This window comes from Eubalaena glacialis, chromosome 3, assembly GCF_028564815.1.
Source record: "Eubalaena glacialis isolate mEubGla1 chromosome 3, mEubGla1.1.hap2.+ XY, whole genome shotgun sequence".
NCBI classification, from domain to species: domain Eukaryota; kingdom Metazoa; phylum Chordata; class Mammalia; order Artiodactyla; family Balaenidae; genus Eubalaena; species Eubalaena glacialis.
The window spans coordinates 162998909-163025221 of NC_083718.1; the positions used below are offsets into that span (position 1 = coordinate 162998909).

General features: G+C 43.4%; 1 protein-coding gene across 1 annotated transcript in view; it reads right to left on the bottom strand.

Moving 5' to 3' along the window:
* LOC133087213 (polyadenylate-binding protein 4) overlaps positions 1–24581 on the bottom strand; it is a 35772-nt gene extending 11191 nt beyond the window's left edge. Inside the window, exons 1-2 of the mRNA XM_061184018.1 lie at positions 24560–24581; positions 24169–24365 (exon numbers count right to left, since the gene is read on the bottom strand). Coding sequence (XP_061040001.1) covers positions 24169–24365; positions 24560–24581 — 219 coding nt within the window. The remainder of the gene's footprint in view (positions 1–24168; positions 24366–24559) is intronic.
* Positions 24582–26313: the final 1732 nt, after the last annotated feature.

Genomic DNA, 26313 nt, shown 5'->3' on the forward strand with positions numbered 1-26313 from the left:
AAAGAATCTGTGTACTTGGGTAGCTGCTGGGCCTCCCAGGAAGATGAAAATGGCATCTGCCATATCTCCTGCTTTGTGTTCTAGATTAAAATCTATTTGTAGGACTTCCCTGGTGGTCCAGTGGTTAAGACTCCATGCTCCCAATGCAGGGGGCCCGGGTTCCATCCCTGGTCAGGGAATTAGATCCCGCATGCCGCAACTAAAAATTCCGCATGCTGCAATGAAGATCCCGCACGCGGCAACGAGGGTCCCATGTGCCACAACTAAGACCCAGTGCGGCCAAATAAATAAATAAATATTTTTAAAAAATCTATTCGTGTCTCATGGGTCTGATCACCAACTTGAACCCATAATCACAGTGGTGACACTGCACCTTCCATTCCAGTGGTCGTGATATATGATTTTTTATAAGTTGCCAGATTCTATTTGCTAGCATTTTATTTTAGGATTTTTGAAAATATATTCATGAGTTTGGGCTAAATTTTCTTTTCTCATACTAGCATCCCAGATTGGTTTGGCATCAGTTATATAAGTCTACAATTCTTATCTGCAATTCCAAAATTCAAAAAGTTCTGAAAACTAGCAACAGGTTTTCTTTGGGGGGAGGGGGTACATTTTCAGCAAACTCACCTGGCCACTAAACTTGATCTGTGAGACTAGTTTTTACTTGTCCCACTTAGTATGTTTTATGGCAGAGATATTAACATATTTAATTGTAGGGGACTGGTCCCATCTGTGCTGAGGGTGTTTATACACAAGTACACACTGCATCATCTTTCTAAACTTCCAAAGCCCAAAAAGTTTAAGATGAAGATAGTGAACCATTTTACCGTAATAAACTGGTCAGATTTCCTGGTTTTTTTGTGGGGGTTTTTTTTGGCGGGGGTTTGGGAAGCAGTGTATTTGAAATAGTTCGCATAAGATAGGGATAATTTGTTTCTTTAAAGTGCGGAAAACTTGTTTGTGAAGCCAGCTGGGTTTCATGCCGTGTGTGTGTGTGTGTGTGTGTGTGTGTGTGTGTATGTGTGTGTGTGTGTTATTGGTGGTGGCGGGTAACTTATTTTTCATGGCAATTAATTCTTTGGTGCCATTCTGCCCTGCATTACCCAACTGGGCCAAGCCTTCCTGTTTCTCTTCAAGAAAGTCTGATATTGCAGTTCAAAAATATTGGAGTCACTAAAGACCAGTTGTTATTGGGCAATTTGATTTGCAGAAACTACTGCTTTTTGGCTGGACAATTTGGGAAGAAAAAGGCTTTCAGGGATTGTATTTAGCATGGTTATGGAGACAATGTTTTAATTTTACCTCTAGAGGGCAGTCATAGATCATAAATTGGTAGGGCTGTTATTAAAAACCATTACCTAAAAATAGATTAAACTGAGTGCCCCTTTTGGTATGTATTATTTCCCTCACTTTACAGATGAGGAAACTGAACCTTAGAAAAACTAGGTAATTTGCTTATTTCACAGCAGTTGTAAGCAGCATAAAGCAGATCTGGGATTTTAACCTCAATCTATTTACCACTAAAATCCATACTCTTAACCACACTGTATTCTCATTCTCTTTCATTCTCTCTCTCTCTTTCTCTCTCCTTTCCTCCTTCTCCCCCCCGCCCCCCACCTCTCTCTCTTCCCAATAGAAACAGTATACCAAACTGGTTAAATGTACCAACTCTTAACAATTCTAAAGTCAGTCTGCTTGACTAGGAAGGCTGGGCCTCAGTGAGTACCTACAGGGCAGAATGGCATCAGGAAATTGAGTCCCATGAAGAGTAAAAGTCACCTAGCAAACCTACCAACCTCTGGCTCTATTGCTTGCCAGCTGTGTGACCAAGGGAAAGTTACTTACTTGCTCTGTGGCTCAGGCTCCTTATTAGTAAAAATGAGGTGATAAAGGAAATTTTTGCTGAGTCTTGAGCATATGCGGTATACTGCGTGACTCTGAGCCTGTATTGCTAATAAAATGCAAGAAAACAATCAATCAGGGTCCCAAAAGAAGGAACAAAAGTGCATCCCTCTTGGAGAACTGATCAGAATCAGCAGAAAACAAAACAACAACAACAACAAAAGCCAGCCTGATGATGAACTTGTTATGTTTGTGATCTGTGTCTCAGATGTACTACTTGGACTCAACCTACTGGACCTACTGGGTCAATAAAGTCCTTAAAAGCCACAAATGGAATTGGGGCTCTGCTTCTTTACAAGCCAAACAGTCCTGTGCCGACAAGCTAAAGATTTATTTAACCAGCCAGTCACCTCTCCTTATATTGTACAGTGCCTTTTGCTCTTAGAAGCCCATCCTTGTCTTTGGACTGGGAGTCAGTCTTCATGGGCCCTGTTCTTCCTTGTAGATTACCTACCTGAGAGTAAACCCTCTATGCTTTAGCTAATCATCCTGAGTTGTTTGCTAACGTTTCATCTGAAGACCCAATCTTACATGGTCTAACTTCTGTACTAGATCAAGTTTCCCTGCCTTACCCAGCAGTACAGTCAGTTTAATAGTCAGTTTACAGTCAGTTTAACACATATCAGTATGTATTTTTTTATTAGGAATTAGAGTTCCTATCTCATGAGATTATTTTGATGATGAAATGATACATGTAGGGCACTTCGAACAAAGCCTGAGGTGGTGAGAACTCGCTAAGTGCTATTGCTGTTAGTTCAACAAATATTTTTTTGAGTGCCTATGATGTCAGGCACTATTCTCCATTCGAAAGACACTTTGAAACGTGTGTGTGTATCAGGAAGAGTCTGATCAAGAGATAGAAATTACACTGGTTATTTGAGCAGAGATTTTAATATAAAGAATTGTTACCTAGGTATAAAGTTATTAACTGGTTAACTGACAATTCAAGAAAAGAACAGTAAGGTATCTTGGAGGCAGCAATTAAGGAAGCATCTACTGCCCCTTAGGCTGGGAGAACAAATGGAAGGTGTTTAAATTATTAAAACTCAAGCTTAGCGGAGTGGCCCTGCTGAGCTGAAACTCAGATTTCTTTTTTTTTTTTTTTAATTTTTATTTATGAACTGCATTTTTGTGGAACTCAGACATAACATTCAACAGCATTCAATGATGAGACATTGGTTTTCTTTTCTTTTTTTTTTTTGTTAGTTTCTACTGCACAGCGAAGTGAAGTAGAGGGATACTTCTCTTTTTAATGCTAACAATTTTTTTTTTTAACATCTTTATTGGAGTATAATTGCTTTACAATGGTGTGTTAGTTTCTGCTTTATAACAAAGTGTATCAGTTATACATATACATATGTTCCCATATCTCTTCCCTCTTGCATCTCCCTCCCTCCCACCCTCCCTATCCCACCCCTCTAGGTGGTCACAAAGCACAGAGCTGATCTCCCTGTGCTATGCGACTGCTTCCCACTAGCTATCTATTTTACGTTTGGTAGTGTATATATGTCCATGCCACTCTCTCACTTTGTCACATCTTACCCTTCCCCCTCCCCATATCCTCAAGTCCATTCTCTAGTAGGTCTGTGTCTTTATTCCTGTCTTGCCACTAGGTTCTTCATAACCCTTTTTTTTTTCCCCTTAGATTCCATATATACGTGTTAGCATACTGTATTTGTTTTTCTCTTTCTGACTTACTTCACTCTGTATGACAGACTCTAACTCCATCCACCTCACTACAAATAACTCCATTTCGTTTCTTTTTATGGCTGAGTAATATTCCATTGTATATATGTGCCACATCTTCTTTATCCATTCATCCAATGATGGACACTTAGGTTGCTTCCATGTCCTGGCTATTGTAAACAGAGCTGCAATGAACATTTTGGTACATGACTCTTTTTGAATTATGGTTTTCTCAGGGTATATGCCCAGTATTGGGATTGCTGGGTCGTATGGTAGTTCTATTTTTAGTTTTTTAATTTTTTAAGGAACCTCCATACTGTTCTCCATAGTGGCTGTATCAATTTACATTCCCACCAACAGTGCAAGAGTGTTCCCTTTTCTCCACACCCTCTCCAGCATTTATTGTGAAACTCAGATTTCTGAGGAGGGGGGACTGTTCAGCTGTTGCTGGATTTTCTGGGTGAAGCACAATAAGGTTGGTACGCAAGTGTTGGAAATACTGCAAACTAGATTCAGCATCCTTCCCAGGAAGGAAGTGTTGCGGCCAGGGTGAAGAAGCATTGCTGGAGGATGCTCACAAGTTCAGGAAGCCCAAGGGAAGAAACCAGTTCCTTCTTCCTCCTCCAATCTTGTAGCCCCCTCACATACCACCTATTCATAATGCCTAAGAGGAACCTGCTTTTAGCAAAGCAGAAATGTGGTTACTCTGGTCCCTACCCCAGCATCACAATGTAGAGTATAGAAGGGTGGGTTGGAGCTAATAGAAAACAGATTATTTAATGGCACAATCCGTCCCTTTGGCTATTCAGCATCCCTACGTACCTTCTTCACATATTTGAACTTCCATAAGAAAATTAAAAACACTCTATTTTTCTTTCTAACAAGTTACAACTGTCCTTCATTCAAACGAAGACATCTAATTCTCTACCCTGAATGAGAAGATGCAAAGTTGCAATAATCATTGTATACTCATTGTATAATCAAATCATCTTTGAGTGAGTCATACCATCCATTTCTAAAACATGTTAATTACTCCTCAACTTCAGCCTTAATCCCAACTGATTATTCATTTGAGCTTGTCATTTCCTCTCTATATGCACTCTAGGGCATTCAGAAGGATTCATCCCACGCCATAGTCCTTGTAATTACTTCCCTAAGACCAAGTGAAACAGCCACTCTGTCAAATGGCCCTTTCAATAGGCACTTCATCACAACCAACCACAGGTGAAAATTTGATCCATCATGAAGTCACTGCATACCATGGATTGCTGGTATTTCCCATCGTCAAGGAGGTCAGCACTGAGTTCAACTCCAAGAACACAACCAAAGCATTGTCAAAAAATTCCTCTTCTGGTACCAATTTCTCAATCAGCTAGGGTCCAATGGGGAGACAGAACCCCACCAGTTATTTGAGAAGAGAGAACTGATTATAAATCATTGCAAACTAGGTATAGAGTTGTTAATGAGGTAAGTAAAAGAGCAATAAAAAAATACACCAATTTATCATAGACATAGCAATTGGAGGAAGCAGCTACCACCCCCAGGGTTGAAGGAACTAAGAGAAGAAGTGTGAATAATCAAAACACTTGAGCGTACAAGAGGGGCACTGCAGAGCTGAAACTCAGACCCCTAAGGATGAGTCACTGTTTAGATGATGTTTGTGTCTCTGAACCTGGAAGAGGGTCCCACGGGGCTGAGACCCAGACCTCTCGGGGACAGGGCACTGGCCAGCTCATGCTGGTATCTTGGAGAAGAGCACCATGGAGCTGTCTCTGCAAGTGATGGAGATTGTGACTGGATGCAGCTGCTGCTACAGGAAGGAACTGCTGTTACCAGGGATTAGAAGCATCCCTGGGGTGATACTCAGAAAGTGTAAGCCATCAGAGAGCCCACAGGAAACCAGAAGCAAGTTTCTTCTGCTACCACCATCCTTGCATGTCTTCTCTCCCTGTGTATTAATCATGCCTTTTAATTTCCTGTTATTTGATGCTTGGGCATCCTGGGGCCTTACTGACCTTGGCGGGATTGCTTCTTCCAAGGCTAGCTAACATCCCCTTTAGAGATGGCAAACAACTTGCCTTAGAGCGTTCTTTTCATATGCAAACCAACTGATCCAGAGCCCATGATCCCAGCCATCTCCTCTGTTGAGCTCTCACACTCTGGGCCACTATCCATCCACCCTAATCACCCCAAGGCTGGGTACCAGACAACTAAGGACAGTCCCTATACCCCAGAGACCACTGAAATTATTCAAACTAGCCAACCCTAAGCCTGCTTACCCTGCCTTGCCTGTTCCTTCCAGTGAAAACCACAATAAAAACTCTTGCCCATGTTTTTTCCTCACCCCTTTTGCCCCCTGACCCACCCTGATGCTTCGCCATGTGACCCTGAGTGGTGTGCCATGCCTCCTGTTTCTAGGGAACTGAGCAAACTTCTTCCTTCATGATGGTCAATTCCACATCTGTGTGTCACACAGATTAATCAAATCCCAGGTACCCTTAAAACACCCTGTAGCATCCCCTCATGACAGAGCCTAACAGGAAGCCAGTTCACAAAGCAGAAATGTGGGTGTCAGAGTCCCAGCTCCAGCCTCACAAGGGAGAGTACAGAAAGAAGAGTTTGAAGCAGAGAGATAACAGCGGACGCTCTGGCCAGTGTACAAGTTAAATAAGGTCTGTTTATGAGGGAGCTTCTAGTCTATGACAAAATTGTTTATGACTGGATTGTAACAATAGAAAATTGCACCTTTGAGACATGCCTCACCTGAGAGCACCACATAGGGAAGGCCAGCAGAGAAGGCCTGCGAGAGCTAGGGCCGGAGGAGGGCTTGTAACTTCAGATGGGGCTGTCAAAGAAGGCTTCCAGAGGTGACACTGAGCAAAATCCAAAGGAAGGGAGGGAATGAGCTATGGGGTTGTCTAGGAGCCATGTGGATATCTGGGAGCAGATCATTTGGGTAGTGAAAATAGTAAGGGCAAAGGCCCTGAGAAAGGATGACCCTGTCTTCAAGAAATGACAAAGAGGCCGTGTGATGTTCTTTTTTTTTTTGTAATTTTTATTTATTTATTTATTTGGTTGCACCGGGTCTTAGTTGCAGCAGGCAGGCTCCTTAGTTGTGGACTCTTAGTTGCGGCGTGCATGTGGGATCTAGTTCCCTGACCAGGGATCGAACCCAGGCCCCCTGCATTGGGGGCACGGAGTCTTAACCACTGTGCCACCAGGGAAGTTCCGTGATGTTCATTTTATGTGTCAACTTGGCTAAGTCATGGTGCCCAGTTCTTTGGTCAAACACCAGTCTAGCTGTTGCTATGAAGGCATTTTTTGGGATGTGATGAACACTTAAATCAGTCAACTTTGAGTAGAGCAGATGACCCTCTATAATGTGGGGGGACCTCATTCAACCAGCTGAAACCCTTAAGAGCAAAAATTGAGTTGCCCCTGAGGAAGAGGGAATTCTGCCCCCAGACTACACAGAAATTCTGCTTGCGTTTTCAGCCCTCAGACTCAAGACTACAACATCAGCACTTGCCTGAATTTCCAGCCTGCTGGCCTGCCCTGTAGATTATAGACTTGGCCTGCCCCTACAACAGTGTGAACCAGTTCCTTAAAATCAATCTCTCTCACCATAGTTATAATATGCATCCTATTGGTTCCGTTTCTCTGAAGTACTCTGACGAATACAGGCCAGGGTAGCAGAAGAAAGTGAACAGTGGGGTGAGTCCTATGAAATGGGGCCAGAGGTGAGGAGTGGGAGGGAGGAGCCCATGGTGTAGGGCCTTGTAGCCAACAGGAGGGCTTTGGCCTTTACGTGGGCTGGGAAGTCACTGGAGGGTTCTGAGCAAAAGGATGACATCATCTGACTTGTGTGTTCAAAGCTTCTTCTGGCTGCTGTGAGGAGAATAGACTGCGGGGCAAGGCCGGAGGCAGAGAGGCCACTGCAGGGATGGACAATTGGTGAGGACGTGGAGGGGTCAGGGGGGAAAGGGAGATGGCAGTGCAGGTGGTGAGGAGTGGAGAGATGCCTCTGAGACATTTGGCTGTTGGGTTTCTGGATGTGAACTTCAGCGCTCTGGGCTGGAGATGTAACTCTGGCAGCTTTGAGCCGGCCTCACCCATGACCACACAGGGAGGCCACGGAGCTCTGCCCATGATCAGGGCCTGAGTTCTCCACGCAGCACCTCAAGCGTGGCCTGTGTCCTAGGGAGGCTGCTGCAGCGCCCCCAGCTCCCCACACGGGGGTTCCCAACAGAAGCACCGACCTCCATGCCCGAGGCGGGGTGGGTAACACCAGGCCTCCTCCCCGCTGTTCACAGGTCATTGCACTGCAGGCCACGGTTCTTCACAGAAAATAGGAACAAGCCTGGAAAACCCCAAACCCAGTTTTCTATTAACCCAGTCCTGAGTGAGGACCAAGCAGACAGGCCTGGTTTTCTCAGCAGAGCTGGTTTCTGTTAGTCCAGGGAAGGCAAACAGGTTTCATCTCATGTGCCAATCTTGATTAGTTAATCTTGGCTCTGGATAGAGCTGTCTAAACCAGAGGGAAGGGGTGTGGTCATCCGTCTGGAATCTCTCAGACAGGGTCGGGGGGTGGGGGTGGGGGTGGGGGTGGCAGGAGAAAGGAAGAGCTGCTCTTCAAATACCTGTGACACGAGTGTGACATTTAGCTCTGTCTTTCCCTCAAAGCAGCCCAGGTGGGGTATCTGAGGATTGGCCTGGGGGTGGTAGAGACAGCTGAAGCAGTGGTGCAAGTAGGGAGAAGCCTGTGTGCAGCCCATTCACTTATTCAGCAAATAATTTTTACCTGCCTACACGTAGCAGTTACTATGCTAAGTGTAGGGGATGAAAAAGTGGAAACAAGCCTACCCTGTAAGCCTGCTGTTTTAGTCAGCTCGGGCTGCCATGACAAAATAGCACAGACTGGGTGGCGTAAGCAGCAGAAATTTATTTATCACAGTTCTGGAGGGTGGAAGTCCAGTTCAGTTCCTGGGGAAAGCTCCTGGCTTTTGGACAGCCACCTTCTCTGTGTTCTCGTCTTCTGTGTTCTTGGGTGGACTTTCTTCTGTATGTACATTTTGTGAGGAAGGGGGGGAGACAGAGAGAGATCCCTCTCTTCCTTTTCTTTTCTTTTCTTTTTTTTTGGCCATGCGACTTGCGGGATCTTAGTTCCCCGAGCAGGGAATGAACCTGGGCCCTCAGCAGTGAAAATGCGGAATCCTAACCTCTGGGTCGCCAGGGAATTCCCTCTCTCTTCCTTTTCTAAGGTCACCAGACCTATCAAAGGATTAGAGTCCCACCCTTATGACTTTATTTAATCTTAATTACTTTCTAAAGACCCTGCTTCCAAATACAGTCATATTGGGCGTTAGGATTTCAACTTATAAAGTTTGTGGGGATAAAATTCAGTCCACGGCACCTGCCCTCATGGAGATTATGATCTCATGAAGATTGACAACTTAACAATATAAACAAGTAAACAAAAATATAATTACAAGTCCTATTAAAAAGTAAACAGAGTGTTGTGATAGAGAATAGTAGAGAGGGAGAACCTAATTTCTACAGGGAGATAAGTGCTCTCTGAGGATGTGACATTTAGATCTGGACCTGAAGGATTAGAAATAGTCAGCCGTTCAACAAGCAGGTGAAGGATGTTCCAGGAAAAGACACCCACAAGTGCAAAGGCCTGAGGCAGGAAAGAACTTGGTATGTTAGGGGAAGTGAAAGCACAACTTTGGCTTTTAAAAGATCACTCTCATTTCTGTGTGGAGAATAGACAATATAGGAACAAGAATATAGGAAAGCAAACCAATTCCAAGGCTATTGCCATCATCCATGTAAAAGATGATGCTCGTTGGAACTAGAGTAGTAAAAGCAGAGATGGAGAGAAATCAATTGATTCTAATATATATCAGTTGAAGGTAGACTTGATAGGATTTGTTGACTGATTAGAGTTTGGAGGTATTAGAGGAAAGTGAAGAGAATGATTCCTAGGTGGCTGGCCTGAGCCACCAGATAAATAGTGGTGCCATGTATTTATATGGGGATGTCTGTGGGAGGCATGGACGTGGCAGGATTAATCAAGAGTTCTAATATGGATGTGTGTGATTTGAGATTCCTATTAGATACTTAACTGAAGAGCCCACAAACGGGGCCAAGGTGAGGCCAGTGAGTTACAGGAAAGGTGTGTTACAGGAAAGGTGTGTTACAGAAGGCGATGAGGAAAGTTTTTCAAGGAGGAGTTTGTTTGACTACATTGAAAGTTGTTGAAGGGATTAAGAGGGACAAGAATATAAAATTGCTATTGGATTTGGTAGAGTGGAGGGCTTTTGTACCCTGGACTGCCTTTAGATAGGAGATGAACACTTTCCATTTTCATGGGGGCAGAAGAGATGGATCCAGACATGAGTGGTTTGTAAACTTGGTGATAGAAAAACAATGGAATTCCTCTTTTTTCCTAACAAAATGCCAATGTAATGACCTCATGAGCTGTGACCATTAGTCAAAAAAGGCATATGTGATCATTAAAATGCCATCAAACACATTTTAAGTAATACAAGCTACAAGACCAACCTGTGACTATAAACAGGGCTTATGTTACAGTTGTGATGGTGAGAAAAACCACCATGGATGTTCCCAACACCAGATCTCACCAGCTGAACATCTCCAGTCATTCAGAACTTCAATAAATGATCAGAGATGGTTATTAGTCAGGGTGAGTAACGTTAGCTGCGGGAACAAACATCTCCAAATGTAAATGGCTGAACTTAATAGAAAGATATTTCTCATTCACGTCACCATCCGATGTAGGATGGTGAGGGCTTTGCTCTATACAGTCATTCAGAGACCCAGACTTCTCCCACCTTAGGGTTCTGCCTTCTTCTAGGTCCTTGAAATCCTCTCCATTCATCTGATAGATGGAGAAGAGAAAGGATCATGCCTGGGAGGTCTGTATGAGGAAGTGAGGCATATATCACTTCCAGTTCTCAGTCACATGTCCACCCCCAACAGCCCCAGCTGAGATCCGCATCAACACCGGCATCAAGTACCCAACATGTGTGTGAAGATGTCTCCAGATGACTTTAGCCCTTGGCTGTCAAAATTTCCCAACTGAGGCCCCAGACACTGAGGAACAGAGATACACTTTCCCCCACTCTGCCCTGAACGAATCCCAACAATTGCAGAAATTCTAATTCCTTAATAAATTCCTTTTCCTATATTAGTCATCGTGTTTCCATTTGTATGATCCAACCATGATCAATATCAACTCTGGATTTGAACTGAACATAATTGCCATTTTGAATGGTACAAGTGCCACACTAGTTGGTTCTGGATCTTTTAAGAAAACAAAACCCTGCTGACTTACTACTTATACCAGTGTTAGAACACACCCACAATAAAACCAAAGTAAAGGGTAAACTATTTAGAATCACTAACAAGTGAGTAATTTGAGGATAAAGATAAACTGATGATTCCTCTAAAGCACAGAGCAGAGTTCTTCCTAAAGAATGAGCGATGCGGCGTGTGCTGTGGGCAGGGACGTGAGCGAAGCAGCAGAATGCCATCAGTGTTTCTCAGAAGTGGCTGTTTAAGAGGCCCGTTTATCAATGGTCATGATGGTATCCAATGAACGGATGAGCTTATGTTATAACATATTTATAAATAATTAATTGTACTATTTATTGCAGTTGCTGCTTACCATTTGCCAACTGGTATCTTAGTATTTCAATATTTCATCCACTGTCACAGGCTTCACAGTGCATACCTGTCCCACAGCCCCGTTAGTGTTTGCCATCGTGGGGGGCGGATGGCAGGGCGAACTGGTGATTTAGTTGGAGGTCTTCCCACCTGCAAATTCTCCTTTCAGAATTCAAACTGTAGAAGCATTTCATTTGTTCTTTTTAAATGGGAAAAACACATCCTCGATGCAGGCAAACCCTGTGTCCTCACCCCATGCACAACTGGTTTATTCTGGGGCCCTTTCTTTCCCATCCAATGCTCCTCACCCAAGGGCACCAACTACCCTGCTTTTATTTCTCCTCCTTTGGCCTCCAGTTTCCCTGAACTGAAAATAAATAAGATGGACAAGTCAGCAATTCTCAAATTTTATGGTACACAAATGCAGATTCCCAGGAGTCACCCCTGAGTTTCCAATTTTGAGACAGTAAGACTTTCTCCAGGTCACTTCGAGCCCTGCCCTTCTCTGGCCCTAGGCTACCTCTCTGCCTTCCAGATCTGGTGATTCTTTACCCCCATTTGGGAGGGTTGGATGGCCCAAAGTATCCAGGCTCTGTTTGCAAATAAGAGAGGGTGACTGAGGCTGCAGACCCAACCCAGATCACACAGCCCCAGACTGATCATCCCCTAGTCTCAGCCAGAAACTAGAACTTTCTTTAGGCACTGGGAAGCAACCTCCATCTGTGGAGCTCCTGCTACGTGCCTGATACCATGCTGTATTTTTTCATGTATCACCTCACTTAATCCTGACAACAAATCTTATGAGCCTGGGATTTTTTAAAATTTTATTCTATTGAAGTATAGTTGATTTACAATGTTGTGTTAATTTCTACTGTGCAGCAAAGTGATTCAGTTATATATATATATATATATACATATATATATATACATATATATATATATATGTATATATATATGTATATATATATATTCTTTTTCATATTCTTTTCCATTATGGTTTATCACAGGATATTGAATATAGTTCCCTGTGCTATACAGTAGGATCTTGTTGTTTATCCATCCTATATATAATAGTTTGCACCTGCTAATCCCAAACTCCCAATCCATCCCTCCTCTCCCCTTGGCAACCACAAGTCTGTTCTCTATGTTTGTGAGTCTGGTTCTGCTTCATACATAAGTTTACTTGTGTCATATTTTAGATTCCACATATAGGTGATATCATATGGTATTTGTCTTTCTCTTTCTGACTTACTTCACTTAGTATGACAATCTCTACGTCCATCCATGTTGCTGCAAATGGCATTATTTCATTCTTTTTTATGGCTGAGTAGTATTCCATTGTGTGTGTGTGTGTGTGTGTGTGTGTGTATGTACCACATCTTCTTTATCCATTCATCTGTTGATGGACATTTAGGTTGTTTCCATGTCTTGACTATTGTAAACAGTGCTTCTATGAACGTAGGGGTGCATAGATCTTTTCAAATTATAGTTTTGTCTGGGTATATGTCCAGGAGTGGGATTGCAGGACCATATATGGCAACTTTATTTTTAGTTTTTTGAGGAACCTCCATAGCGTTTTCCATAGTGGCTACACCAATTTACATTTCCACCAACAGTGTAGGAGGGTCCTGGGACCATGATTAATCCTGCTTCTGAGAGGAGGACACCAGGCATCAGTGAAGCCCCAGTAGGGAGTGTAGGGCAGAGTTGGGACTCCATTCAGACCTGTCCTGGGGCCTCCTGAAGCCGGCTCTTTCCCTTCCTACATGCTCGCCCAAGAGCAGGGGCTGGAACTCAGATCCAGAAGTGACCTTGAAGCTCAGTCTACCTACCTGTTGTCTACCAGGAAGAGGGGAATGAGCTTAGCACTTCACTCTCCATGGGTTGGCTCCCCTCAGGCTTCACCACTCACCCCCAGAACCCTAATGCACAGGCACCTTCCCTGCACCCAGCACCCAGATGCCCCCAATATCTGGAATGATGGGCCAGGCTCCCGATCACCTCCCATGTTCTAGGTGTGGGAGGTCGTGGGAGCGGGTCTGCAGACTCTTCTCCCGACAGCTCTTATCTGCTCAACCGTCTCCATTGGGTGCCAGCACTTCCGGTCCAGACCTCCATCCCCTCAACCACTCCAGCTCTCAGGCCCCCAACCCACTCGACACCTAGAAGCCCAAGTAATCCTTAAAAGTGTGACTCAGGCTGTTCGTGTTACTCACCCCCAGCCACAAAACAGTCTGATGGCACTTGGGATAAAATCCAAACTCCTGGCCATGGTCTTCTCTCAGCAAAGTCACTTCTCTCCAGCCATAAAGGTCTCCTCTGAGCTCATGCGAGAAGCCACTCTTCCTCACCTCAAGGTCTCTGCCCATGCAGTCCCTCTGCCTGGCACACGCTTCCTCTTCTCTCATGCAGCTGGCCACTTCCAGTCCTTTACATGCCATCTTCGTGGAGGCGCTTCCCCACACCTCCAGGCTGGCACCGAATTCCGCACCCCCTTACTCGGTCAAGCATCCTGTCATTTCCCTCATGGCATATTGTGACAACGATGTGTAATCACATAATTATTGGTTACTTTATGTCTGTTTGGCTGTAAACTCCGTGAGAGGGGTTGCCATGTTGGTCTTCATGATGGTAAATTTCATGTGTCAACTTGACAGGTCCATAGGGTGTGTCTGCAAGGGTGTTTCTGGATGAGGTTAGCATTTGACTTAATGGACTCAGTAAAGCAGATTGCCCTCCCCATAGTGGTGGGCTTCATCCAATCCACTAAGGTTTGAATAGAACAAAAAGCTGAGGGAGAGTTTGCTCTCTCTCCTGACTAGCTCTGAGCTGGGATATTGGTCTGCTTCTGCCTTCAGACTCAGACTAGGACTGGGACTTACACCATAGGCTCTTGTGGGTCCCCAGCTTGCTGGCTGCAGATCTTGGGATTTCTCAGCCTGCATAAAGGTGGGAGCCATTCCTTCTCGCTTTCTCTCTCTCTCTCTAGGTAGGTAGGTAGATAGATAGATAGATAGATAGATAGATAGATAGATAGATAGATAGATAGATAGATAAATGCTTTTAGTTCTGTCTCTCTCAAGAACCCTGGCTAATACAGTCTGGTTCACATTTGTATACCCAGAGCTTAGTACTTAGTATTAGTACATTTAATCCAAAAATATGTATTAAATGAATGAATAAATGATGCAAGTTAAGAGAAGAATGACGTAGGACTCACATGAAAAAGGAGGCCCAGGGTTGTGAACGTGGAGGAGCTGAACCTTCCTCATCCAGCCCCTAGTTGAGCAGATGGGCTGCTTCACAAAGACCGGAGGCCTGTGTGAGGAGAGGAAGTCTCTTGACTTACACGCTTACCTGCAATTTTTCCAGTGTTTGTCCTAATTGCCCTTCCCATCACCTCAAAGGAGAAGGTGTCCCCATTACCCTTTTCCACCAAAATTGTTCCACCAAACTTTGACCTCAGAATCTTCCACCTCTTCCCATCCTCCTCCTCTGCACCAAGCCTCCCCCCCTGCCATAACATCTCTGTTCTCTAGAAGCATCTGAAGTCAGTGACCACTGTCCTGTCACCCTCTTTTGTTGTCACTTGTTATTTTCTGGCTCTATCTCTGGCCTTCTCCTAAGCACTTAAGATGCATTGTTGCACACTCACAGACATAGAAAACAAACTTATGATTACCAAAAGAGAAAGAGGGTGTGGGGAGGGATAAATTAGGAGTATGGGATTAACAGATATACACCACTATATATAAAATAAACAATAAGGATTTACTGTATAGCACAGGGAACTATATACAATATCTTGTAATAACCTATAATGGAAAAGAATCTGAAAAATATATATATAATGTATAACTGAATCACTTTGCTGTATAACTAAAACTAATACAATATTGTAAATCAATTATACTTAACTTTTTTAAAAAAAATATGCATTGTTGCGTTTAATCCTCACAACAACCTTTTAAGGTAGGTTCTAGTTTTATCTCAGTTTTACAAAGGAGGAAACCAGAGAGGTTATGTGACCTGCACAAGGTCACACAGTGAGTAAAGTGAATGATGTAGATATGATTGAAACAGAGGCCCCAACTTCCATTTCACCATCTCCTCATGCACCCTCCCTGTCCTTGCTAGAATAAATACATAAAGGAAGAGCCACCCATCTTCCCTTCAAAGGCCTCCAGAACCTTTGAGACCACTCAAAGTCCCCTTCAAAGTGAGCCCAGAGTGTCCTCTGCTGGCACTCCTTCTCATTGCACCTCCTGTCTCTCACCTTACATGGCCTTCATTAGTTGAGAGTGGTTTGGCTGCAAGCCGTAGGAACTGGCTCTGGCTAACTTAAGGGGAAAAAGGCAGAAGGTAGGAGGGGCGAGCAGGGGATGAACATTAGAAGGGTCAAGGATAGATCATGGATTCCAAGACAGGGTTGAACAGCCAAGAAATTGCCACAAGGGCAGACTTAGAGACACTCCCTCCCCCGCCCTAGCAAGAGATCACAGGGCTTTCTTCCTAGAGCACCACCATCAATGGGCTTCTGGTCCATTGACACTGAGATTTCTATGCCTCTCCACTCAAAATTCCAAATTCCCAGAGATGGCATCTGATCAGCACAACTTGAGACAGGTATTTCCACAAGTAGAGACTGAGGCCATGGGACCGCATAGCAGCTCACCTCCTTTAATGGCCAGGCTGGCCCCTACATGCCTTGATCTGTTCCGGTATTCCCAAAGGCTCTTAGACGTCTTAAGAGGCAGCCAGGCATGCTAGGGTGTGTGTGTGTGTGCGTGTGTGTGTGTGACCAAAGGACAGGGCCTGCCCTGGGCTCAGTGGCTGAGCATTCCAGGGCCAGGGAGAAGGAGATGTGCCAGAGATGGGCAATGGCAGACAGGAGAAGGTCAGCGCCTGGATCAAGGGAGTAGATTCCTTTCACCTTCCCACCCATCCCTACCCCACTATTTCTATCACTTTTTTTTTTTTAATAAATGTATTTATTTATTTATTTATTTATTTTTGGCTGTGTTGAGTCTTCATTGCTGTGCACGGGCTTTCTCTAGTTGAGGCGACCAGGGGCTACTCTTCATTGCGGTGCGCGGGCTTCTCATTGCGGTGGCTTCTTTTGTTGTGAAGCACGGACTCTAGGCGCGGGCTTCAGTAGCTGTGGCACGTGGGCTCAATAGTTGTGGCGCACGGGCTTAGTTGCTCCGCGGCATGTGGGATCTTCCTGGACCAGGGCTCGAACCAGTATCCCCTGCATTGGCAGGCGGATTCTCAACCACTGGGACACCAAGGAAGCCCTCCATCACTTTTAATGACTGAATTAACCTCAGTTAGTTAAAGTTTCAGTTTCACATTTGACTCAAAGCTCTTTCCCAGCCCCACTCCATGACTCCATGAAGGGCAGACTTAAAGCTCCAGCTGCTAGGGGCAGGGAGGGAGCTCTGACATACTCACCCCCTTCCTGTGATTGCTTCTCTGGTGTGAGTTTCAGGGAGGAGGGAGAAAGGAAAAAACAGATTTCTCGTGTGACTGCCCATGGTGAGTTGGGGCAGGCCTCTTCCTGTGGATCATAACCGCTCTTCCCCTGCACAAGCAACGACATAGCAGTTGCTGTGCTTTCAGTGTCCAGCACCAGGGGTGATGCTTCAAACATTTAACAACCACAGTAGCACAGGCATCAACCCATCAGAACAGTTGCAGGCCAGTTGCCGGTCCTGAAAGCTCCCTGATGTGTCAGGCCAGAGGCAGAGGAGCAGGGGTGGTTCCACTTGGTGGTTCAGGAATCCAGGGAGTCCTGGTGGTGGGAGCAGGGTGGCAGGGGGTGGCAGGTGGCACTCGGGGAAGTGGCTATTTACCAACTGATGTGGAAATGTTTCAATATTTTAGTGATTGGTATGTTGTTCTGGCGTTGAGAAATGGGATATTTCCTGCCATATCAGTAAACAAAGGATGTCACAGTCATCAGCGATTGCAGCCCTCCAACATGAGCTGGTGAGCCCTGAGGAAACTCAGGAAGGAAAGAATACCTGCCATCGAGCAGCCATCAGACTGCAGCCACTCCCTGCGGTGAGCCCTGAGGAAACTCTGGATGAGAAAGCACAGGATACTGGCCCCAGATAGCTGAGGTACATATCAGAGGAATGATTTCAGTGAGCTCAGACTCTTGCATCTACCCATACATACAAAAGTGCTAAATTCCTTAACTTGGGATATCTGGTTTTCTTTAATTAACAATAATCTTCTTTTTTTTTTTTTTTTTTTTTGCTTTTTTACTTAATATATCCTGGTTATCTTTTTTTTAATGTTTTTTTTTATTGTGGTAAAAGTCACATAATATAAAACTTACTATTTTAACCATATTTAACTGTACAGTTCAGTGGCACTAAGTACATTCACTGTGTTGTGCAACTCTCACCGTCATCCATCTCCTGAATTTTTCACCTTCCTAAACTGAAACTCTGTCCCCATTAAACACTAACTCCCCTTTCCCACTCCCCACCCCCCCACCCCCCGGCCCCTGGCATCTCCCAATGTACTTTCTGACTCTATGAATTTGACTATTCTAGGTACCTCGTATAAGTGGAATCAAACAGTATTTGTCTGCTCCCAATGTATATTGAAATGCATTTTTAAGGTTAACTCAATATATGTCCTGAAAACAGATTGTACCTTCTTTTTTTTTTTTTCTCTGTGCTATACAGTAGGCCCTCACCAGCCATCTACTTCATACATAGTAGTGTACATATGTCAATGTCAATCTCCCAATCCATCCCACCTCCCCCCTCCCCCTTGGTATCCATACATTTGTTGTCTACGTCTGTGTCTCTATTTCTGTTTTGCAAATAGGTTCATCTGTACCATTTTTCTAAATTCCACATATGTTTTAATATATGATATTTGTTTTTCTCTTTCTGACTTACTTCACTCTGTATGACAGTCTCTAGGTCCATCCACGTCTCTGCAAATGGCACAGTTTTGTTGCTTTTTATTGCTTAGTAATATTCCGTTCTATATATGTACCACATCTTCTTTATCCATTCATCTGTTGATGGACATTTAGGTTGTTTCCATGTCCTGGCTATTGTAAACAGTGCTGCAATGAACATTGGGGGTGAATGTATCTTTTGGAATTATGGTTTTCTCTGGGTATATGCCCAGGAGTGGGATTGCTGGGTCATATGGTAGTTCTATTTTTAGTTTTTTTTTTTTTAATAAATTTATTTATTTTATTTATTTACTTTTGGCTGCCTTGGGTCTTTCTTGCTGCACGCAGCCCTTCTCTAGTTGCGGCGAGCAGGGGCTACTCTTCCTTGTGGTGCATGGGCTTCTCATTGAGGTGGCCTCTCCCGTTGCAGAGCGGGCTCTAGGCACGCGGACCTCAGTAGTTGCAGCTCGCGGGCTCAGTAGTTGTGGCTCGCGGGCTCCAGAGCACAGGCTCAGCAGTTGTGGCACACGGGCTTAGTTTCTCCGTGGCATGTGGGATCCTCCCGGACCAGGGTTCGAACCCGTGTCCTCTGCATTGGCAGGTGTATTCCCAACCACTGCGCCACCAGAGAAGTCCCATTTTTAGTTTTTTAAGGAACCTCCATACTGTTCTCCATAGTGGTTATATCAATTTACATTCCCACCAATAGTGTAAGAGGGTTCCCTTTTCTCTACACCCTCTCCAGCATTTATTGTTTGTAGATTTTTTGATGATGGCCATTCTGACCTGTGTGAGGTGGTACCTCATTTTAGTTTTGGTTTGCATTTCTCTAATAATTAGTGATGTTGAGCATCTTTTCATGTGCCTCTTGGCCATCTGTATGTCTTTAGAGAAAAGTCTATTTAGGTCTTCCACCCATTTTTTGATTGGGTTGTTTGTTTTTTGATATTGAGCTGCATGAGCTGTTTGTATATTTTGGAGATTAATCCCTTGTCAGTTGCTTCATTTGCAAATATTTTCTCCCATTCTGAGGGTTGTCTTTTTGTCTTGTTTATGGTTTCCTTTCCTGTGCAAAAGCTTTTAAGTTTCATTAGGTCCCATTTGTTTATTTTTGTTCTTATTTCCATTTCTCTAGGAGGTGCGTCAAAAAGGATTTTGCTGTGATTTATGTCATAGAGTGTTCTGCCTATGTTTTTCTCTAAGAGTTTCATAGTGTCCAGCCTTTCATTTAAGTCTTTAATCCATTTTGAGTTTATTTTTGTGTATGGTGTTAGGGAGTGTTCTAATTTCATTCTTTAACATGTAGCTGTCCAGTTTTTCCAGCACCACTTATTGAAGAGACTGTCTTTTCTCCGTTGTATATTCTTGCCTCCTTTGTCATAGATGAGGTGACCATAGGTGCATGGGTTTATCTCTGGGCTTTCTATCCTGTTCCATTGATCTATATTTCTGCTTTTGTGCCAGTACCATACTGTCTTGATTATTGTAGCTTTGTAGTATAGTCTGAAGCCAGGGAGCCTGATTCCTCCAGCTCCATTTTTCTTTCTCAAGATTGCTTTGGCTATTCAGGGTCTTTCGTGTATCCATACAAATTGTAAAATTTTTTGTTTTAATTCTGTGAAAAATGCCATTGGTAATTTGATAGGGGTTGCACTGAATCTGTTGATTCCTTTGGGAAGTATGTTCATTTTCAAATACTGATTCTTCAAATCCAAGAACAGGGCATATCGCTCCATCTGTTTGTGTTGTCTTTGATTTCTTTCATCAGTATCTTACAGTTTTCTGAGTAGAGGTCTTTTGCCTCCTTAGGTAGGTTTATTCCTAGGTATTTTATTCTTTTTATGACAATGGTAAATGAGATTGTTTCCTTAATTTCTCTTTCTGATCTTTTGTTGCTAGTGTATAGGAATGCAAGAGATTTCTGTGCATTAGTTTTGTATCCTGCAACTTTACCAAATTAATTGATTAGCACCAGTAGTTTTCTGATGGCATCTTTAGGATTTTCTATGTATAGTATCATGTCATCTGCCAACAGTGACAGTTCTACTTCTTCTTTTCCAATTTGGATTCCTTTTATTTCTTTTTCTTCTCTGATTGCTATGGCTAGGACTTCCAAAACTATGTTGAATAATTGTGGTGAGAGTGGACATTCTTGTCTTGTTCCTGATCTTAGAGGAAATGCTTTCAATTTTTCACCATTGAGAATGATGTTTGCTCTGGATTTGTCATATATGGCCTTTATTATGTTGAGGTAGGCTCCCTCTATTCCCACTTTCTGGAGAGTTTTTATCATAAATGGGTGTTGAATTTTGTCAAAAGCTTTTTCTGCATCTATTGAGATGATCATACAGTTTTTATTCTTCAATTTGTTAATATGGTGTATCACATTGATTGATTTACATATATTGAAGAATCTTGCATCCCTGGGATAAATCCCACTTGACCATGGTGTATGATCCTTTTAGTGTGTTGTTGGATTCTATTTGCTAGTATTTTGTTGAAGATTTTTGCGTCTATGTTCATCAGTGATATTGGTCTGTAATTTTCTTTTTTTTGGTGATACTTTGTCTGATTTTGGTATCAGGGTGATGATGGCCTCGTAGAATGAGCTTGGGAGTGTTCCTTCATCTGCAATGTTTTGCAAGAATTTGCGAAGGATGGGTGTTAGCTCTTCTCTAAATGTTTGATAGAATTCACCTGTGAAGCCATCTGGTCCTGGACTTTTGTTTGTTGGAAGATTTTTAATCACAGTTTCAATTTCATTACTTGTGATTGGTCTGTTCATATTTTCTATTTCTTCCTGGTTCAGTCTTGGAAGGTTGTACCTTTCTAAGGATTTGTCCATTTCTTCCAGGTTATCCATTTCATTGGCATGTAGTTGCTTGTAGTAGTCTCTTATAATCCTTTGTATTTCTGTGGTGTCAGTTGTAATTTCTCCTTTTTCACTTCCAATTTTATTTGTTTGAGTCCTGTCCCTCTTTTTCTTGATGAGTCTGGCTAAAGGTTTATCAATTTCTTTTATCTTCTCAAAGCACCAGCTTTTAGTTTCATTGATCTTTGCTGTTGTTTTCTTTGTTTCTATTTCATTTATTTCTGCTCTGATTTTTATGATTTCTTTCCTTCTACTAACTTTGGGTTTTGTTTGTTCTTCTTTCTCTAGTTGCTTTAGGTGTAAGGTTAGGTTGTTTATTTGAGATTTTTCTTGTTTCTTGAGGTAGGATGGTATTGCTATAAACTTCCCTCTTAGAGCCGCTTTTGCTGCATCCCATAGGTTTTGGGTTGTCGTGTTTTCATTGCCATTTGTTTCTAGGTATTTTTTGATTTCCTCTTTGATTTCTTCAGTTATCTCTTGGTTATTTAGTAGTATACTGTTTAGCCTCCATGCGTTTGTGTTTTTTATGGTTTGTTTCCCTGTAATTGATTTCTAATCTCATAACATTGTGGTCAGAAAAGATGCTTGATATGATTACAATTTTCTTAAATTTACCGAGGCTTGATTTGTGACCGAAGATGTGATCTGTCCTGGAGAATGTTCCATGTGCACTTTAGAAGAAAGTGTTTTCTGCTGTTTTTGGATGGAATGTCCTATAAATATCAATTAAGCCTATCTGGTCTAATGTGTCATTTAAAGCTTGTGTTTCCTTATTAATTTTATGTCTGGATGATCTGTCCATTGGTGTAAGTGGGGTGTTAAAGTCCCCCACTCTTATTGTGTTACTGTCGATTTCCCCTTTTATGGCTGTTAGCATTTGCCTTATGTATTGAGGTGCTCCTATGTTGGGTGCATAAATATTTATAATTGTTATATCTTCTTGGATTGATCCCTTGATGATCATGTAGTGTCCTGCCTTATATGTTGTAAGAGTCTTTATTTTAAAGTCTATTTTGTCTGATATGAGTATTGCTACTCCAGCTTTCTTTTGATTTCCATTTGCATGGAATATCTTTTTCCACCCCCTCACTTTCAGTCTGTATGTGTCCCTAGGTCTGAAGTGGATCTCTTGTAGACAGCATATATACAGGTCTTGTTTTTGTATCCATTCGGCCCGTCTGTGTCTTTTGGTTGGAGCATTTAATCCATTTACATTTAAGGTAATTATCAATATGCATTTTCCTATTACCGTTTTCTTAATGGTTTTGGGTTTGTTTTTGTAGGTCTTTTTCTTCTCTTGTGTTTCCCGCCTAGAGAAGTTCCTTTAGCATTTGTTGTAAAGGTTGTTTGGTGGTGCTGAATTCTCTTAGCTTTTGCTTGTCTGTAAAGCTTTTGATTTCTCCATCAAATCTGAATGATATCCTTGCTGGGTAGAGTAATCTTGGTTGTAGGTTTTTCCCTTTCATCACTTTAAATATATCCTGCTGCTCTCTTCTGACCTGCTGAGTTTCTGCTGAAAAATCAGCTGATAACCTTATGGGGATTCCCTTGTATCTTATTTGTTGCTTTCCCTTGCTGCTTTTTTTTTTTTTTTTTTTTTTTTAATTAATTAATTTATTTATTTATTTATTTTGGCTGTGTTGGGTCTTCGTTTCTGTGCAAGGGCTTTCTCTAGTTGCGGCGAGCGGGGGCCACTCTTCATCGCGGTGCATGGGCCTCTCAGTGTCGCGGCCTCTCTTGTTGCGGAGCACAGGCTCCAGATGCGCAGGCTCAGTAGTTGTGGCTCACGGGCTCAGTTGCTCCGCGGCATGTGGGATCTTCCCAGACTAGGCCTGAACCCATGTCCCCTGCATTGGCAGGCAGATTCTCAACCACTGCGCCACCAGGGAAGCCCCTCCCTTGCTGCTTTTAATATTTTTTCCTTGAATTTAATTTTTGTTAGTTTGATTAATATGTGTCTTGGCATGTTTCTCCTTGGGTTTATCCTGTATGGGACTCTCTGTGCTTCCTGGACTTGGGTGGCTATTTCCTTTCCCATGTTAGGGAAGTTTTCGACTATAATCTCTTCAAATATTTTCTCAGACCCTTTCTCTTTCTCTTCTTCTTCTGGGACCCCTATAATTTGAATGTTGATGTGTTCAATGTTGTCCCAGAGGTCTCTGAGACTGTCCTCATTTCTTTTCATTCTTTTTTCTTTATTCTGCTCTTCAGCAGTTATTTCTACCATTCTATCTTCCAGCTCACTTATTTGTTCTTCTGCCTCAGTAATTCTGGTATTGAGTCTTTCTAGTGTATTTTTCATTTCAGTTATTGTGTTGTTCATCACTGTTTGTTTGTTCTTTAGTTCTTCTAGGTCCTTGTTAAACATTTCTTGTATTTTCTCCATCCGTGCCTTCATTCTATTTCCGAGATCTTGGATCATCTTTACTATCATTACTCTGAATTCTTTTTTCAGGTAGATTGCCTATTTCCTCTTCATTTATTTGGTCCTGTAGGTTTTTACCTTTCTCCTTCGTCTGTAACATATTTCTCTGTCATCTCATTTTTGTTGATGGGTGGGGCTGTGTTCTTGTCTTGCTGGTTGTTTGGTCTGAGGTGTCCAGCCCTGGAGTTTGCAGGCAGTTGGGTGGAGCCAGGTCTTGGTGCCAAGATGAGGACCTCTGGGAGAGATCACACCTATTAATATTCCCTGGGGCCTGAAGTACTCTGTTATTCCAGCAGCTTGGACTCAGCACTCCCACCACAGGGGCTCAGGCCCAACCCCTGGCCTGGGAACAAAGACCCCACAAGCCATGCAGCGGGGGGAAAAAAAACCCAAAAAAACAAAACAGACAACAACAAAAAAGAGCATAACAGTAACAAAGCATAAAAAATAAAATAAAATTAGAAAAATAAAAAGTATATTAGAAAAAATAAAATTGAAACAACAAAACACAACAGCAAAAAAAAATTGGAAAAAAAATAAAATAAATTAAAAATTAAAATTCCCTGGTGCCTTTGCTATTAGTGTCCTTGCCCCCACGGTGAGCTACATCCAACCCCTGCCTCCACAGGAGGGCCTCCAAGACCTCTAGGTAGGTCTCTGAACCTGCTGTGTCAGCACCACCTCTGCGTGTGTTCCTTTCACCAGTGTCTGCCTCTGAAGCTGGCCTGGAGCACATGTGCCCGCACAGGCTGGCTGGGGTGCTGGCTTCCATGGGTGTGTCCGCAGGGGCCAGCACAGCTGGAGGAGGCTTTGGAGGAGGGTGGTGCTCGGCCCGCCTGGACCCGCGTGGCCCATGGAGGCTATGGGGGGTGGCAGTGCTCAGGCCCACTGAGACCCACATGGCCAGAGGAGGCCTTGGCATGGGTGGGGCTCAGGCCTGGGACCCGTGCAGCCAGAGGAGGCTTTGGTGGGGGTGGGCAAAAGTAATCTTTTGATGTTCCCTACTACCTGCCCTTTGTTGCAAAACTCCAGTATATCCTAGCTCCCGCCTCACCTCCTCGGAGCAGTTCTATCATGGCTGCTTGAGATGCTGCCTCCTGGGTTTGAAGTCCTAAAAATTCCCACTGAATTGTTAGCGCAAGTTCATGTGCCCGATGCACAGTGAAGCCAAACAAACTGAAACATCGGAGTTTGGAGCAGAGAAAGGTTTATTGCAGGGCCATGCAAGGAGACAGGTGTCTCATTCCCTAAAAAGCCCCGAGCTCCCTGAAGGGTTTTGGCAAAGCATTTTTAAAAGCAGGTGAGGGGGGCTTCCCTGGTGGTTCAGTGGTTAAGAATCCGCCTGCCAATGCAGGGGACATGGGTTCAATCCCTGGTCTGGGAAGATCCCACATGCCGCAGAGCAACTAAGCCCGTGTGCCACAACTACCGAGCCTGCACTCTAGAGTCCAAGAGCCACAACTACTGAGCCCACATGCCACAACTACTGAAGCTCATGTGCCTAGAGCCTGTGCTCTGCCACAAGAGAAGCCACCGCAATGAGAAGCCCGTGCACCACGACAAAGACTAGCCCCTGCTCGCCGCAACTAGAGAAAAGCCTGTGCTCAGCAACAAAGACCCAACGCAGCCAAAAAAAAAAAAAAAAAAGCCAGGTGAAGGAGATGGGTCAAAGGGTAAGTGATCAGCTCATGCACAATTCTCTGATTGGCTGATGGTGAGGTAACAGAGTGGTGTCACAGGGGTTAACATTATCAGTCCTTAGGCTCCAGGAGGTCTGGGCCCATGTTCTCATGGTCATCAAGTAGTTAACATCTTCCATTTGGTGGGGGGTTTTCACATCTGTAAAACAACTCAGGAAATGTGTATCAAATACTGTTATCTAGCTGCTTCAGAGAGGAACTAAAGCAGAGGATACGGGGAAGGCCTGTCCCAGGAAGGCCCCATAGGGTCCTGCTCGGTTACAGAATAAAAGATAACTCTCAACTTTTAGACTGTGAATAATTTTTTAGTCGACAGCGTGTTCTGGTTGAATTTCAGCCTCGCCACCACTAATCCAATTCACGGTCTGTAGATTCAAGAGCCAGCAGTGAGCTCCCTACAGGCTCTGCTGGTGAGAGATTTGATCCTAAACCATTCTCTTAGATATGGATGGGCTCTTGAAACATAGTCACATTTGTCTGCTGACTCCCAGCTGGCAGCACGTGGGGTTCCTCTGCAATGGTCCCAGCAAGCCTGCAGCTCCCAATCTTATGCAGTCTCTTTATCTCCAACTTCAGGTTCGGCAACTGGTGCTGTCCGATCTAATAAGCACAACCTATATGTGATTATTTAAATTAAAATTGATTAAAGTTAAATAAAAATTTTAAATTCTGTTTCTTCATTCACACTAGCCACATTTCAAGTGCTAGTCACGAGTGGCTAATAGCTACCATATTGGATAAGCGATAAGCATGGAGGTAGAACATTCCCATTGTCGCGAAAAGTTCAGTGGATCAGTGCTGGACTGTGAGATCTGTCTTCCATAACTCTCAGGAACTGACCACTCCAGGGCATGCTATTTTCTCTCTCCAATTGGCACTGTCACTACATCATCTCTCCCCGATACCTTTTCCTACATCATCTTACCCTTGCCATTGCAGCAATGAGGCAGATGATATTATGGGTCAACTGAGAGAGAACTGACAAATGAGTCAATTCCCCTTCCTGAGTGTGATATTGTGAATTATAATAAGAAATATATATTTGGTCTTCGTTGACAGCATAGTTTCTAAAACACTTGGAATTTCCTAAATGGATAGAGAATGGTGT